Source organism: Polyodon spathula, chromosome 21 (genome assembly GCF_017654505.1).
Source record: "Polyodon spathula isolate WHYD16114869_AA chromosome 21, ASM1765450v1, whole genome shotgun sequence".
NCBI lineage: Eukaryota > Metazoa > Chordata > Actinopteri > Acipenseriformes > Polyodontidae > Polyodon > Polyodon spathula.
In genome coordinates, this window is record NC_054554.1 from 2,335,350 (window position 1) to 2,350,251 (window position 14,902).

Here is a 14,902-nt window from a genome sequence, read left to right on the forward strand (position 1 = left end):
GAACTTGAACACATGCACCTGGGCTTCTTGAACTGGCATTAACCCCTTCTCAGTCAAATCAACTGAACAGCCTGCAACAGTCATCACACTGCCACATGCACCAATGAAGCTGTGATGAATTTTCAAAACAAAGTCTTTCGCAAGGCCAAGGGCTGGCTCTTCTGGTTCAAGAAGGGATCATGTAGGAAAGGCCAACCAATGCACAGCGGGCAGAGTACCAATATTTTTTAGTTAGTTTTTGTTTTTGTCTTTGTTACTTTAGCAAGCCAGACACTGCCACCTTCTGATAACATAAGGTAATGCCCACGTACACATTAGAATATCTTTGTATTTCAGTATGTTGAATGCAGATATTTACAGCGCTTGTGGAAACACACACACACACAAAAACAAGACTTGTGAATTGAGCAAAAAAACATATTTTATAAGAAAAAAGATAGCAGATAAAATAATTTGGTCACAAGAAAAAGACTCACACAAACATTTTCTGAAACAGAACTCTTTAGTGACAAAGCGTCTTAGTCTTCCATCTGTCCCTTATAAGAGCTCACTGTGTATACCATGGGGAAAGCACAGCAAAGTGTGGTGGAGATATCATGGGAAAGCACTGGAAAGAAAGGCGAAACTTCCTTCAGTGCACTGAAGAAGGCATTGGCCAAAGCATGTGCGCTTAGCATAGCGGATGATTGCAAAAACAACGGCAAAGAGAGTACTGAACATGCATGGTATAAGCATGGTGAAATCGGAGGCAACACCGATGCCACTGGATTCCTACAGATCCTACAAAAAATAAATAAATAAATAAATAAAACCAATAGAAATTTCAAACAATGTTCAGGTTCACTCAGAGACGTTACTGTTTCTTTTGCAATGTGTATTTGCTCTCGGTTTGCTCCTCGTGTAAAAGAGGCTGCAGAACATGGCCTTCTAGACAGCAATAGAGCCTGATGTTTTTCAGCTCAGTTTAGAAGGAGCCGATATATATATATATATATATATATATATTATTGCTATATTGCTAAAGGACAGCAGCAGTTACAGACACAAGAGCTTTAGGTTAAATGTCTTAGCTTTGCAGCTCTATATTTGCATAGGGGCAGTGCCAGGTGATGCACTGGCATTACAGATTCTGGTCCATGTTGGTCAGATGAGACAAGGGTAAAGGCTTTACAGCCATGAATGCAGACGAGCCCGGCAGTACATAAATAACAGCAGTCAAGACGTTTTTAAACAATACCTCGCGTTTACAATCGTAATACATCAGCAGTGCAAACAGGTTATCTAAAGTGCTTTCATTTTTTGGGATAACAGTAGGTTTCAATGAAACCAGTCATCACATTCATTAGATTTCATCTGTTAAACAGATCCAGGGCATTGAAATAGCTCCAGAGTATTCTCACTCCACGCCATGCCACAGTGCTGGACAGGGGTGTGTCACATGGAAGAGAAATTCAGTCTTGAATCTTTATCCTGGAGAGCCTGAGCGACTTCCTTTGGAATCTGGTTTTTCCACAATCTAAATGAAGAAATATGTAAAACAGAAAAGCAGTAAAGGATTATTGAGAGATTGTGCTTCAAGTAATAACACCAAAAAAAAAAAAAACACACAGTATTTTAGCGATCATTATAAATCACACAGGAAATCAAGAAATCATCGTCAAAATCCCAGTTCACATCTTACTGTCCTGTGTACAGATGTCACCCCGACCTTCAGCTGTGCCTTACAGTCCTCTTGCTGCGACAGCAGATATCTCTTTTACAATAAGAAACTTCAATTCTAAAGCAACTTTTTGAATCACTCATGTCAGTACTTTCACTGCAGAGCAATTCCGAAGTCTCTCCGCTAGTTTCTTTGCCCCCAACTCTGTAATTTTATTACACTCCAAACTGCAAAATAGAGAGCGTTTCATTTTTGTACAATTTTGCATCCAGTAATACATTTTTCTACTACAGATTTTTTTTTTTTTTACAACTATAAGAATATCAAGTGCTAAATAACTTCTTTATACTCTCAACACTACAGAGTGAGGAGCTGTTTTACTAGGTCAAATCTGGAATCTTGCAAATCCTGCAGGAAAACACCTGGAGGGCTGTGTGTGTTACACTGGTGAGGACAGCAGGAAGCAATCCACTCGCCTCTTTGACCATACTTATTCATGGCATTACCACAACACTGGGATAAAGAATTATTGCTAGGACATATTTAGAAACTAAGCCACACAGAAGGTCTTAGCAACTTAATTAAAAAAAAAAAAAATCACAGCCACAGACACAGTGATTCACAAGAACACTGGGGCATTTCTACCTTCCAGACAGACCTCAAGCCTTCTGTAAAGTGTACGAATTGGTGGTCCCTGGGTTTAGTAATATGAGCAGGCCTGTGCTCAGCAGCTGGGGGGCTGTGGGAAGGCATGCTGGCATGCAGGGGGGCTGGATGACACAGGTTTCACTGTACACAGAATATGTTCTTGTTCCTGCTACTCACTCCAGTTCTTTCAATCTGTTCATTCTGGGCAGAATCTCCGCTATCTTCAGCACAGCGTCATCTCCAGTGTAGTTCCAGGACAGACTGAAATCAACATGACATGTGTGAAAGAAAAGCGCTAGATTGATACAATCAGACAGAGTTTCGTGCGGACTGGTTTGTATTCATTGTGTATCTACTGTACTGCTGAAAGGTGACATCACATTCACTTGACTTCTTCAATGGTAGGGCAGTGGCCAAGGCAGGCAGCAAGGTGGATAGAATCATTGTCACTGATGTTTATCAGCTTCAGACTGTGAACAGAAACAGCAGTGTTCAGAAAATGAATCAAATAATAGCAGCAAATCCATACAAATGCCTCTGGGCTATCTGTAACAAATCATACAGAATGCACATTCACAAACATCCCTTGAATGTTAGTGCTCACTTAAGTCAATCTACTTATTCATACTGAGAGAACGCACTTGTTTCTGAATGTGGGTTATACACTATTTTTGGCTTGGGTTTGGACACCTCTATTCCAGTCGCCCATATAGATAATTATCACTTGGAATCTTTTTTTTTTCTGATCCAAAGCAACTTGAATAGATCATTTCCCAGTTTTTTAATTTTATTTTTTTTTAGGAAGTTGATAACTTTGGGATTATTTAAATTAGGTGACACACATTTCCGCTCTGATACCCTACATCTAAGAAGAGTCTAAATAGGTCACTTTCAATCTCAAAAAGAAAAAACACGGAAAATCTCCTGATCCAGGAAAGCAAGGAAGCCGGCTTTGAGTTTAAACAACTTACTCCAGTTTCTTTAAAAACTTCACATGGGGCAGCGCGTCTGCAAGATGAAACGCTCCTTCTCTTCCCATCGTGTCTTCTGACAAAATGGGGGATAGAAATGATGCACAAGGTTTTGAAAAATCTGAACAATGCTGACGGTAAAACGAAGAGCTGAAGGTACTGCAGGATGCTCTGGACCTGAAGTATCCTTGTGACGTATTGATTAATTGTATAATTGCCATTAACCATGCCACCGTATATCCAGGACATGACTCTATTATGACCTCATTAACACACTTTCAGGGCAGTTCTAAGGCGGCTTAGGTCTTAGGATGCCCCTTTTGGTAGCGTAAACGCACCTATCACTGTCTCAGTCGATGGGAGTGTGTCCTACCCAAGAGCAGGCTCAAAGCTGCTCTAGGTATTGTTCTCGCACCGTCTCCAAGGCAACTCCCGAATACCATGGGCCCTCACTGCCCACAGAGTAGTTACCCTGCTGTGTCTTTTATCAAAGTGGAACAACTGAACAAAATCTTTCAAAAAAGATCCTATTTTCTACGAAAGAACCCTACCTGTGCATCCGGGATACAAAGGGTTTAAACGTGCTTGTGTTTAGAGAAAGTTCATTAATTATGTGCATTATTACTGTACAAAATTATTTATTCATTTATTTTTGTATTTCAAACCAAATTTAACTTGTATTTTGCCCAAACAGCAAATTCCAATATTTGTTGTTCTTGACACAGTAATATTAAATCGCTGGAAGCAAGCAGCCTCAGTAAAGCTGAACTGGAAGTCTAGAGAGTTGCTCTTACCTGATTTCCTTCAGCTGTTTACAAGTGGGAAGGATTTGGGCCAGTTTGGATCCACCATGTGGAGTGATTCTATTAGACTGACACAAGCACAGAACATATATTTTAGCAGTGAAATGCTTCCAACCATACAAAGCCTGCAGTGGTAATAGTACCCTAAAGTGCTAGTGTCTGCACATTGCTTAAAGGTATGGGGTAATTACATTGTGCCAGATTTGCAAATCTGAAACTTTAAAACTAGCAGGACGCAATGTAACTTGTTCTTTAAAAAAACGCACTCAAAAATATCTTTAAAACTTTCCAAAGTGCTGCATGCATGCATTTTGCGATTCAGTCAATACATATCTTGCACACAACACAACGCAGATATTTGCAGTTACTCGTTTTAAACTGAACGTGCACGCTTCTGCAGCAAGTAAAGGCTTACCTTAAAACCTTTAGGTGTGTCATGATGGGCAACATGTCAGCCAGCTTAACTGCAGCTTCATCACCAATGCTGTTATTTGCCAAACTAAATAAATATAATAATAAAAGTATATACATACATTAACAACTGCTATTTAAAGACTACTTGCAAGCCCTTGAATGAAATGTCTACATTGTTTATTTCTGGTTTGATAACTTTATTGGGAGCTTGCTTTGTGAATCCAGCTCACTGTGGTATAGACTTTGCCCCAAGCTCTGTGAATCGGACCTGTATATCATGGGTCTGAGCCCTTCTCAAGTGCAGGGGCAGCCACAGCCAGGTGAAGGAGAGCTATCTCTTGCTAGTGTAAACAAGCGCCTATGTGCAAACGAGGAGAGGAGTTGTCTTTACCAGATCTCTTCAATAAGTCTGTAGTTTGAAAGAGCGTCTGAAACTTTACGTGAAAAAACAAAAAAGAAACCAGAATCAACCGCACACATCTAATCAACTGCCAAAAGGTAATGTACAAAATGAAAGCGAGGCTCTGAAAATTAGGAGAGAAGGAAAGAGGCAACTGAATGAAGTATGTGTTAAACCGTATCATTCTGCACTGTAAGGCTTGGGCTGAAGACGGACACTACGCCCTCCTATAGCCCTCACAGACTGGACAACAATGCACACTCTTTACCGCATCCTCTATAATGAGTTCCTATTCAGCATCTATTCTTATTTGACTCAATCAGTTAACAGAAACCCCTCCGACAGCCTGGGGACCTGGTGCGCACGTTATTATTATACAAAACCCCATTCATATACTACCTACAGACTGTGCTTTCTGTGTTACTACTTCTGGTGACAACGATATAACTCGCACATTATTAAGGGGCTTTATTTTGCCTTTAATTTGGTTAATTTAGTCGCTTTTAAGAAAGTCTCCTACACTGTAGAAGGATTCTATGGGGCGCCAAGTAGGGAAAAAAGCACAAATATTTTACCAAGGTTTTTTTTTTTTTCGGGTTTTAACTTAAATCTCGTAATTTTTTTGGATGGCGTTTAGGCCCCCCCTACCCTAATAATAATAAATAAATAAATAAATCTGTCATTGCATGAATAAACCTCGTGGAGCAGCGGATATAGTATTTTTTTTTTTTTTTTTTTTTTTTTTTTTTTTTGAAATCAACCACGACTCAAAATCTAGTTTTTTTTTAGTTTTCCGTTTCCATTAGAAGCAAATCACTCTGGCGTGGATTGGTCATGACACACTGACTCATTTATTTCCTTCTAAAATCATGTTGTCAGCTCTAATCAGAATAACAGTTTCGTCTACATTTTTAAAAACCTAACAATTCAACACATTATTAAATACAATTTTCCAAATGTACATCCGTTTTATGAATGAAAAAGAAAAAAAAAAACGTAAATGAACATTCAAGCAGTGCATGACTAAGAATGCCACGACATATAGTCTTTAACTTTAAGAGAGGTCATGTGTCAAAATGAAATCATGTTAATTGAAATGGATCAGTGTTACGCTTCGCTTTCATAAACGCTCTGTGTGTATGCAGTTGTGGGCCAGTCCCTGAAAAGGTGATTGATAGACCTAATCAAAACGCTGCACTGTGTGCTTGCTCCAGGAACGCCTTTAGCAGCAAAACAATTAAAGCTTACGGTCATTTCTGAAACGTCAACGTTACTTTTTACATCAGTAAAATACCAAGTATCCTTTTAGAGATGTACCAGCTCTAAAAAAAGAATAAAAACTACCAGTGGCGTGAGTTTACCTTATCGTTCCCTCTGGATTCAGTAACTTTTTAATTAGTTGAAATGACACTAGCTCTTAGTATGAGTTTGCTATTTGAAACCAGCTTAGTTGTTGTTACCTGATATATCTTATAAGCTAGCCGCTTTCACTGACAAGTTCGCAAAACACATCATAAACACAGAACTATTGGTAAAATGTGCCTTTTTTTAAACACTATACAGCTGCTACCATTAATTCTGAAAAATAAATCTGAAAAAAAAAACTATTTTGCAAAAAACAGATTGATTTTTCCTGATTTATTTTTTTCAGATTTAACTGCTAACGACAAAGATTTCACTTGCTTTAAAATGCTGAAAAATTATGTCTTTTGGATTTCTGTTAGCTAAACGTTGGATGCCAAGTGTGAAATAAAGATTTAAGTTCCATGTATTTATTTGTTAGATTGCAGGATTGAACGTGTCAGTTTAATGTTGACTTTTAAGTGTAAAGAAAATAAATAAAAATAAAATAAAAAACTAAGACTGAAGCATTGTTTTTTACAGATTTAATTGGCGTATTGACTTTAATGTTGAATTTGTGATATGCGTTTTCAGTATTAACAAATTATATCTGAAAGTACACATTATAAAAATTTAAAGTTTGTTTTTTGTTTGTTTGTTAATATTTATGTTAAATCTGGCGGTGGGAAAGACGTTTATTTCGTTAAAATTACGTGATTTAAATTAAATCTAGGGGGGGAAAAAAAGCACACCTGGTACAATATATGTGCTTTTTTTATACTTGACTCCCCATAGGATTCTTTACCAAGAAAAAAAAATTGAATCAACTTTCATTTGGATTAAATTCAGGGTAGCAGGGCTGTGTTTTAATATCCAGTATTACAGCGAAACTGTGTTATGCTCTTCTGGGGTAGTTTTCTTATTTGTTAATTAGATCAATGCAGCATTGCATGCTGTTTTTAGTTGTACTGACGGATGTACTCATGCAATGCGACATTACTTTTATTGAACCCGAGGTATGACTCCCTTAAACGCATGTTTTGTTTTTCAAACACTATTACAAGCTGGAACCAGCAGCCTTCAAAAATGTTTTAATTAAACTCAGAGCACTCCAATGAAGACAACAACAGCTGAGGAAGTTGTTTTGTGCATTAATGCCGATGGCTATTTGTTACAAAATATTCGCCGTCATTGTATCGAGGAGCTGAGTTGTCCATTAACCTCTGTGGTTTAGTTTTCCATGTTTGGCTGCTTTCGCGTGTTTGTACTGCATTGTGTGTGCACGCTTATGTTGTGCTATTGGTAATATGGCTGACTACCCCATAGAGTCGACTCTCTCCTATCCCAATGGCATCTGTAGCTCCCAACATACTGCAGCATTGTGGTTTTCAAAAGGGGGGGGGCAAACTAAAATAATACACACAGTACTTAATACAGTATTTAATTGAAAGAGTTTCCAACAAATATTGATCTCTGGATGTAAAAATCAACAAATCCAAAGGCCAATGTAGAAAATTCTCAAGCTCCTCTCAAAACCCTTTTTTTCAGACCTCTTTTCAAATACCAGAGGTTGTAATACTGACAGTGTCATAATTAATAACAGAATTGGCTCTTAGTTTAAAATGAAAGCTTTATTGAAATAATTCATTTTATAATCTAAATAGCCTGAACTGCAAGTTTGTTTAACAAAAAACCCTGTCACTAAATTGAGTAGCTGAGTGATTTCTAAGGCTCATAACTGGTTTGGTTTTAACTTAACTGGTTTAGTTATCAAAGTCTGTTTGATTTCAGGAGACTTCACTGTGTGTTTACACTGTTCTACTATTGGTAATTCATTTAAAACCATCCTATTTGAGTTGCCCCTGAAGGTCCTGATGTACCGCATCAATGTGCTTTTCAAAATGAGGCAAACTAGATTTCAAAATAGTTTTTGAATGTTACATACACTTAAGTACTATTTAATTGCAAGATTGTGCATGACCAAAAATACTTTAGGTCTTGATTCATCTGTCCTAATGAACACTCAGTAATCTCTGGATCTAAAATCAACAAATATAGAGGCCAATACAGAAATGCCCAAGCTGACCCCACAACCCCTACTTCATACCTCCTTTCAAAGTTACAATACAGACAGCTTCATTACTAAAAACACAATTCGCTCCTGGTTTAAAATGAAATATTTAGTAACCCTGCATAGCTTGTACTACAAGTTTGTTCATCAAAAAAGAAAGAAAAAACTAATGAATAAAGTTTTATAAAAAAAAGAAAAAACAATTCTTCAGGTCAGCACATATAATGGGGTTTGAACTAAGCCATTGTCTAACATCCTTGTGCAGGGCGTTGAAGTTTTTTGCTTTCCTCTGTACTTTCCTTCATATCTTATTTAATGCTGACAACAAAAATGACTTTAGTAGCATGTTGATTTCTAATTTAGCTTGCTTCTCTGTTTAGGATTAATGCCCTTAATACACAGAAGCAGAACAAATAGAATTTGCTAAGTGTGTGGGATTAGCCAAACAGTAATTAATATTCCCATACTGATTACTATGCTAAAAAAGTAAAATATACAGATAAACCTGTCTAAGACATAAGCAACCATGTGCCAGTCATTTTGTGATTCCTCCTTGAGTCTAGTGTTGGCCAAGTGACGTCTGATCATTACGATTTCAAGCAGCACCTTCTTCAGCAGTATTGCTTCTTTACTGTGGTTCTTGCTGGCTTTTTTCATTCGAATCGATGTGCTTCGTACGCTGGAATCTAAAGGTGGCAGATAATCAGAACAATAGCTTTAAGACACTGTGTGACATTACAGAAATATAGACACTGCTGTTGTAAAATGTGGGAACAGAATTGACGCTCTCCCTAATTCAATACAATTACAGCAGTAATGCTAACATTAACATCTACAAGACAGCTGTACAAAATCAACAGATTACAACGATTTAGATTCATGGGAAAAAAATTAATTATTACAATTCTAAAAAAAAAAAAGATTAAAAAACTGGAGCCAATAAAGAAGATGCTCAAATCAGGTAAGAAAACTAGCTTGGAAGAAATACTTTAACAGTCTGCAATCAGGGGTGTTCCTGTGTGCAGTAGCTTTGTTGCCTTTTTCTATTTTCACAACTTGGAAGGTCTTACTTGAGAAACCGATAATGCTCTCATCAGCTCCTTTATCTGCTGTGTGACTGGTTTTCACAAGAAGGGCTTTTGCCATGTGCTTCAGCACCCACTTTTTCATCCAGCTCGGCACCTCAGAGCTCACGGATGACATTTCCACCATGTACAAGACTCCGACTGTACCCATTATACTTACTATCATCAGTGCAAAGCAAAGCATGCAAAACACCCCTGTGAATGCAGTATGAGGAACGTTATTTAAAATACATTTGACAGACAGATGACAAAAATGAGCATCTAACTGTTATGAAAGTTACATTTTAAAAACAGGATGTTACAGATAATATCTACATATAGATTGAATACCATGGGACGAGGGCTGCTGTTTTTTCTGTTTTGTTTTTGTCGTTATGGGTCATCACTGTACCTATGATAAGTTTGCTATAGGTTTTACAAATTTAAGAAGGTAGTTGCCCATGCGGAAATCATCAGCTGTATAGTTGTTACCTAGAATGGGAGACACTTCTGTATTGGGTAGCTGATCATTCAATATTAGAAGCAGAACCAAGAATCCAAGGACAACTGTGATCTTGAACCCCAGCCTTTCCCCTCCAGTTACTGAAATAAACATGCCAGCAAAATCCAAGATTATCAGAATTCCTGCTGGGCATATTAAATTCACCACATACACAATCGGTATCCTTTTTAATGTTATCTGAAAAAAAAGAGATTGGGGACATTATAGCTACTTAAAATGAATGAGTGTTTTAAGAAAGACTGTCCTAAATAGGTATAATATAATATAGGGTTACTTTATATATTTGAATGACCATTCTTTGTTTTATTTACAAACACCTTCCTAGCTTTATGTCTAGTGATCAAGGACAAGGCATTACATAATACTGAAGTGCCATCTTGTCATTGTTTGCAGGCACTGTACTCATAGTTGCACATTAGGACTGTGACTATACAAAGGGAAACCAGTACAGGCGATAACCCTAATTTGCACAAGTGCAGATCAGCATTGCAACAGAAATAGGAATACAATTTAAAACACTTTTTGCCTTCAAACACTTGAAATATGAGAATGTTAGCAGATCGAGAAGACGCCCGAGTTTATTTTTCTTGTTGACATATGAAACGTCCACAGTAGGATTAATGTATCCTGGATAAATATTTGATATGAATCTTATTTAGACAATGAATCCAATTCCTCCTTTGAGCAATTTCTTAAGACTGCACAGCAAGCTATGTCTTTTTTCTCATTGTTGATGACTCTTACCGTGTATTTGACTTGGCTGTACAGAATGCCACTGAAAGAAAGATTTAGGTTCTGGACATCAACATGCAGAAGTTCCCACTCTCCTCTTTTAGAGAAATTGTCCCTTGAGATCTGGGTTACAACAGAAGAGTTGGATGCTGCAAGCATAGTCATTTGTTCCACTGGTCATATAATAATGAAATAAAAAAAGAAATTATAAGTGTATTGAATGAAACCTTCAGCCACTTGTGTGATTTTGTGCAAAGAGAAACAGAGATATCAGAGTTTTATTTGCACATCCATGCAGATTACTACAGACAGCATCAACACACAGCAGCTCTATCTGATCTAATCACATTTTTGGCACCTGTTTTAAAACAGGTTCAACTGGAACTAGCAAGTCAGAAACACTACAAATTTTCTTTACGGGTCAACATTAGACTGCACCAGCAATCGTTGCTTTATTAACAGGTCTGTATCTTGTACATTTTAATTGAATTAACTCACCTGTATGCACATAAGGACCAAAAGTTACTGTACACTTTTGGGTGTCAAAAGGAAATCCAAAAATGTCCAACTTGCAGGCACTAACAAGTCTTACAGGCTTGGACTGTTTAACTGAGCCATCATGCTTCACTTGTAAAATATTTATCACAGGGCTTACATCATCATCCATGCTACAAAATAAGAGTTCTGTGATTAGAACTGATTTTATTTTATTTAGTTTTTAATTTAGTGTGCCCAATTATTTTACCCTAAATTTCCTCCCCAGATTAAAATGTCCAATCATTTTTTCTCCTCACACAGCTGAAGAGATTCGAAGGTTCAGTGGGCGTCCTCTGATCCCACGACCAAGCCAGCTTCCTTTTTCACTCAGGAATTCGAGAGCAGATGTCTCTGGTGGACAAAGGGCAGCCCTGCAGGTGTCCGCTCTGAGGTCACTGGGTAGCTGGCCAGCACTGTTCCCTATCGCTCATTGAGGCGAAAAAGTCTTGGACAATTCCGCCTCCCTAACATGCGGGAGCGCCAGAGCCAATGCGATACAACCTTCGGAATCCCCAGTGAAGACCAGCGTCTCGGCACAGCAAGGACGTGAACCTGCGCTGTATGACACTGCACATCACGCGGCTGCAGTTTTACCAAGTGAGCCATTCGGGGTCCCTGCGATTAGAAATGTGAACTGTGTATACAGGCCAGCCAGTTGATGGCAACATTTCTCTAGATGGAGTCGCAACAGTAACTGCAAACACACAAGCAAGACGCTCGTGCAACAGCTTCACACTCGAAGGTAATATGTCAACCCGGCACAGATATGAATGGCAGACTGCAGAATGTGACAGCTCCTACTGCAGTGAAATTCACTTACATCTCATATATATAGAGGTCTGGTAACCACAACAGGCCCAATGGTATTGTCATTGACTCCATTCCACAAAACTCTTTAGGATCCCATGATATAAAGCTGTTTTTCCATGTCTGTAATTTACAAGTACCAGTTAGCCTATGAACACTGAGGCAGTTTTAAAATGTAAATGCATACAGCAATGGATTTGTGCTATGCAATAGTACTTACCATCTCTAGCCACAGCAGACTTGTAAGGCTTTGTGTCTTCCCTTCCTAGTAAAAAACAAACCAAAAACAATCCGGTCACTGTGACCAAGGAAAATAAATGTAAATATTTAAAAGAATGCTTGTGGTGTGCAGGGTGAGTCATACAGCACAGGTTCGAGTCCTGGCTGTGCAGAGTCGCTGGACTTCACTGGGGATAACGAAGGGAGCGCTGCATTGGCTCTGGCGCGCCTGTGTGTTAGGGAGGCAAAATCTGCAGGGACTGCTTCTCCTCATAATGTTACAGCACCATGATTATAGGCCATTACTTATTGGTGCACATTAAAAATGTTTCTTCAGCAATTATAATTCTTACCAGTTCAATAATGTTAGCCACGGTGGAGTCAATGAAGACCTCAGTAGGCTTTCTCCAATCATCTACTGGTCGCGATTGTAAAAAACGCACAGAATCAGTCAGGTTCAAATGTTCCATCAATGGAAAATACCCACAGGACTCCTCAGAAAACAAAACACCTGCAAAAAAAACACCTGTGTTAATGCCAAACTGACGATACATCAATGAGTATGCCTGATTTTCAGAGCTTGGGAACTTAGCTTGAGTAAAATCTGCTTTCATAAAAGTACTGAAACTGAAAAGCAAATCATATTATTTGCATACTTACCAAAGAGTTAGATTCAATCTGAAAAACACAGCTTCTGCACATTATTCCCTGTTTAGTTACATCTGTGGGTGTGCCTAATCCTCTTTTGTCAGATTTGAACTGCAAAAAGTTGAGTTGACTACTAATTACCAAGAAATAACATGAAATTGAAAAAAAATACGAATACAGAAATAACTTATGCCACTTATTATTAATACATGTCAACACAGACAATACTGAAAACAAAAACAAAACATGTTAACCTGCAAAACATTGCTTGTTTGCCATGTCTTGTATGCTAGTAATTTTTTGTCCAAGCTCTCGTTTTGCTATTTTCCAATGGTACCAGTGTGTCACAGTATTTTTTTTTTTAACAAGAATAATATAATATAAAAATTAGACTTACCCAAATGTGCAGATATGATAAGTATGATGAGAACAGATTTTGCCATGACTGTATCAGTGTTATTTCATGAAACGTTTGTCAAAGACACCTGCACTTGATTCTTGATTTTGTGGGAGTGCCTAAAAACGCTAAATACATTTAAAAAAAATGTTGCTGAACCAGAAAAATGGGCTCGCGGTGATATCGCTGCAGTGTCTAACCGCTTTAACATGGTGAGGTGAAGGCATGAGATTTGGACATTCACTATGGGGAAATTGCACCAGGATTATACTGTATCTTGACTGACTTTGTTAAAGCACTGGCAGCAGTGTTTCAGGAATTCTTACTGGCAGTGCAATTTGTACGGGTAATATAAAATACCCCAAAAGCCTATTGACAATACATATTCTACTGGTACTTAAAAAAGAAAAAAAAAGAAAAAAAGTCTACTGTCAGATTCAAACGGTTAGTGCTGTAGAATTTATTGCATGAGGAAAAATATTAGATTTGTTTAATATGAAATGAGATGATTTTTTTTTTAATTTGAAAGATTAAAAGAAAAACACAGGCATATGCCAGTCAAAGAAAACAACGAGCCCTGCGAGTTTGATGGAAACCGATAATAATATGTACACATTAACACATTGACACACACACACATTATATATATATATATATATATATATATATATATATATATATATATATATATACACACACACACATATATATATATATATATATATATATATATATATATATATATATACACACATACACACACACACACACACATACACATATATATATATATATATATATATATATATATATATATATATATATATATATATATATATATATATATACACACACACACACACATATATACATATTCATTCAAGTACTGTGGTTTCACACTTGTTTGAAGATATAAATGCGTGTATAATAATTGTGTTTAAGCAAAGCAGCCCAACAGAATAATATGCTTACCTGAGGCCGTTTATATCACCACTAAGAGAACTCAGGCAACAGGCTGAACTGGGTAGCGCTTCTGCAACACGCGACCGTATTGTAATTGTGGTGTTATAATATACCTGTCCAGGCCCTTAACTTCGTATTTTATTATATCGTGTATCATCTATTTCCAAGTATTGCAAAGTTGAATTCACAGTAATGTTTTTTATTATTATTATTATTTTGCTAATCCCTAGAAAACTCATTAGGTTCTATAGAAATATATAGATATGTTATTCTCCATAGACGTTATCTGAAGAGACATTGTTGCATGATCTATAGATATCACAAGCTGTTGCCACACTATATTGAACTCTATATATTATTGAAGCTATATTGTAGATTTTGTTGAGCCTATAGCTTGTATATAATTGTGTATAACGGCAGGTTTATAAATGTGTGTTTTTTTTAATAAGGAATTCGTGAGAGAATGCCTGTAGAAAATGTCAGATGAACGCCGAACTGAAAAGGCTCCGTTTCAGATGCGGATGTGCTGTTTTTTTTTCTAAATAACAAATGATTTCCAGCAGGAGGGTAAAGCCTATAATTGGATTTGTTAATTATGTTGGGAAAATATATTTAAAAAAATAAAATAATAATCTAAAAGCTTTTTAAAAAAATGGTAACAGAAAACGTGACATTGTTCAAATGTTTTAATTTATCTACACACT

At 37.2% G+C, this 14,902-nt stretch overlaps 1 protein-coding gene across 5 annotated transcripts; it reads right to left on the reverse strand.

Annotated features, from left to right (window-relative positions):
• Nucleotides 1–443: 443 nt before the first annotated feature.
• Nucleotides 444–14,800, reverse strand: LOC121296006 (5-hydroxytryptamine receptor 3A-like). Of its 5 annotated transcripts, XM_041221133.1 has the most exons (14): nucleotides 13,236–13,733; nucleotides 12,544–12,701; nucleotides 12,192–12,236; nucleotides 11,985–12,094; nucleotides 11,126–11,295; nucleotides 10,640–10,800; nucleotides 9,865–10,072; nucleotides 9,379–9,588; nucleotides 8,915–8,994; nucleotides 4,498–4,581; nucleotides 4,074–4,150; nucleotides 3,280–3,355; nucleotides 2,486–2,778; nucleotides 444–1,516 (listed from the first exon to the last, which is right to left on the reverse strand). In XM_041221133.1, the coding sequence occupies exons 1-10, from the start codon at nucleotides 13,279–13,281 to the stop codon at nucleotides 4,570–4,572; spliced, it is 1,200 nt and encodes a 399-aa protein (XP_041077067.1). In that variant the 5' UTR covers nucleotides 13,282–13,733; the 3' UTR covers nucleotides 444–1,516; nucleotides 2,486–2,778; nucleotides 3,280–3,355; nucleotides 4,074–4,150; nucleotides 4,498–4,569. The 5 variants fall into 5 exon arrangements, with proteins under 5 accessions (XP_041077067.1, XP_041077066.1, XP_041077064.1 ...); XM_041221132.1 differs by lacking the exons at nucleotides 444–1,516; nucleotides 2,486–2,778; nucleotides 3,280–3,355; ... (1 more) ...; nucleotides 4,498–4,581; nucleotides 13,236–13,733 and adding exons at nucleotides 12,851–12,949; nucleotides 14,208–14,800 and having other exon boundaries at nucleotides 6,890–8,994; XM_041221130.1 differs by lacking the exons at nucleotides 444–1,516; nucleotides 2,486–2,778; nucleotides 3,280–3,355; nucleotides 4,074–4,150; nucleotides 4,498–4,581 and adding an exon at nucleotides 12,851–12,949 and having other exon boundaries at nucleotides 6,890–8,994; nucleotides 13,236–13,730.
• Between the last annotated feature and the right edge of the window lie 102 nt (nucleotides 14,801–14,902).

What these genes read in the sequence shown, in the direction of transcription:
- LOC121296006 (XM_041221129.1), bottom strand. Translation starts at nt 13,281, where the DNA reads ATGGCAAAATCTGTTCTCATCATACTTATCATATCTGCACATTTGG. An exon ending in TATCATATCTGCACATTTGG is followed by an intron (nt 12,702 to 13,235) that starts GTAAGTCTAATT and finishes TTTTTTTTGCAG; the next exon opens with GTGTTTTGTTTTCTGAGGAG. An exon ending in ACAGCCAAGTCAAATACACG is followed by an intron (nt 10,073 to 10,639) that starts GTAAGAGTCATC and finishes CTTTTTTTTCAG; the next exon opens with ATAACATTAAAAAGGATACC.